The 2,275-nt window shown below is 46.5% G+C and overlaps 1 protein-coding gene across 1 annotated transcript; it reads left to right on the top strand.

Moving 5' to 3' along the window:
* The first annotated feature begins 783 nt into the window (after positions 1-783).
* LOC110919908 lies at positions 784-2,019 on the top strand. The gene has a single exon (XM_022164156.1). The coding sequence runs from the start codon at positions 784-786 to the stop codon at positions 2,017-2,019; it is 1,236 nt and encodes a 411-aa protein (XP_022019848.1).
* The last annotated feature ends 256 nt before the right edge of the window (positions 2,020-2,275 follow it).

Here is a 2,275-nt window from a genome sequence, read left to right as displayed (position 1 = left end):
TAGCTTTGAAGACTTAGAGGCCAAGTTCACGTTGCAATTCAGCCAACAGAGAAGGCACACAAAGGATCGAAACGAACTACTTCACATTCGTCGGAGAGACAATGAAACTGTTGAGAGTTTTATCGTCAGATTTAATAAAGAGAGCCTGGCGATCCCAGGTGTTACAAACGATTTGGCCTGCAGCGCTTTCGTACAAGGAGTAAACGATGATGAGCTATTAAGGACACTCTGTGGAAGGGATGGTGTGCCCTCCACCAGAGAAGAAATCCTGAGGATAGCCAAGGTGTATGTCACACAAGAAAAAACTGTGGCAGCCAGTCATGCGGCTAACAGGAAAAGGAAGCCCAGAAAAATCAAGACGACAGAGAGCAGCGGAGCTCTAAGGGCAAGGGTAGAGGAGATAGGTACCAAAAGAGTGACAGATCAGACTCGCGGTATGATAGATCCCGGATTTCACATTTGAGAAATGAATCCTCCTCTAAGCCGCAGTCTGATTATCCTAATTTAAGTAAAACACCAGTAGAAATCCTGGCCTCCGAAAACCTCAAATTTAATCCTCCCAAGCCGTTGAAGGATGCTCCCAACAAAGACACTAGTAAATACCGTGAATATCACAAGGGAAGCGGCCATGATACCAACGATTGCTATCAGTTGAAGAAGTAAATTGAGTACTTTGTAAAGGCGGGTAAGTTGGCCCACCTGGTGCGAGATATAAAGAAAGGCCCGCCACCCAACAAAGAAGAGGCTAACAAAGGGGCGGGCAAAAGACAGTGGGAGCTGAATATGGTATACGCCGACAAGGGAAAGGGAGCAAAGCGGAGTTTCTCCACACTCGAACCCTGGATGCTGGCAACCATGACAATCGAACCACGCATAGAGGATCTGCACCTCACCACCGACCCCCTAATCATATCCGCCGCGGTAGGCGACTACAATATGAGAAGAATCTTACTAGACACCGGGAGTTCTGAAGACATCATCTATGAGCACTGTTTTAACAGAATGCAACTAGAAGACAGAAAATTGCTCGAATCAGTACACGCCCCTATTAAAGTGTTCAACGATGAAAAGGTTGATCCAATCGGACAAATTACTTTCCCAGTTACATTTGGACAAACCCCTCGAGAAAGAACCATACTCCTCACATTTCTTGTGGTACGCGTTGAGTCTTACCACAATGTAATCATTGGAAGGTTTACCTGGGGAAAGCTTGACGCTGTAGTTTCCATGGCGCGGGGGTTCATGAAGTTCCCCACCCCGCGGGGGATTGCAACGGTATACCGGGACAAGCTGGGAGAAGTTTTGGATACCAAGAGGTGCCGTCAAGGACCTACTGGCGCCATTGGCACAGAAAGGTGGGTTTTAAGCACACGCCATCCGGAGCAAACAGTGACAATAGGAGATAGCCTTTCTCTTGAGGTTAAAAACAACCTAAAACAATTGCTGAGGAGGAATGCCGATATCTTTGCTTTTGAACACTCTGACATGACTGGGATACCCCGGGATAAGGCAAAGCACAAGTTGGCAACACTCCCGGACATCAAGCCAATCACACAGGGTAAACGTAGTATGGCTCCTGATCGAAAAGCACTGGTAGTCAAAGAAGTACAAAAGCTGGTCGAAGCTAGAATTCTTAGAGAAACAAAGTATCACACATGGGTATCAAACCCCGTGATGGTTAAGAAACCAGATGGCACATGGCGGATGTGCATCGACTTCAAAGACTTGAACAAGGCATGCCCTAAAGATGCTTATCCGCTGCCTGAGATAGACTTCAAGGTTGACTCTCTGGTCCCTTATAGGGACAAGTGTTTCTTAGACGCCTATAAGGGCTACCACCAGATCAAAATGTCAAGAGAAGACGAAGAGAAAACGGCGTTTCACACCGATGTGGCATCTTTTGCTATACCAAAATGCCTTTTGGTCTACGAAATGCCGGAGCCACATACCAACGCCTCATGGACAAGGCTTTCGAAAAACAAATTGGCAGAAATTTGGAAGTATATGTCGACGACTTAGTAATAAAGAGCAGAGAGGAAAAGCAAATGCTTGAAGACATCGAAGAAACCTTCCAAAAGCTGAGAGAATACAACATCAACCTCAACCCCAAGAAATGTTCGTTCGGGTAGAAGAAGGCAAATTCTTAGGAGTGGGGGTCACCCGGGACGGTTTTAAAGCTAACCGGAAAAGGTAGCCGCCATAGCGCGAATGCCCTCCCCCAATACTTTAGAAGAGGCACAAGCGTTAAATGGGCGTCTAGTGGCTATAAACAGAT

The sequence above is a fragment of the Helianthus annuus genome, chromosome 16, assembly GCF_002127325.2.
Source record: "Helianthus annuus cultivar XRQ/B chromosome 16, HanXRQr2.0-SUNRISE, whole genome shotgun sequence".
Classification (NCBI taxonomy): Eukaryota; Viridiplantae; Streptophyta; class Magnoliopsida; order Asterales; family Asteraceae; genus Helianthus; species Helianthus annuus.
Note: the sequence above shows the minus strand (reverse complement) of the source record. Positions and strands in the feature narration are given on the sequence as shown.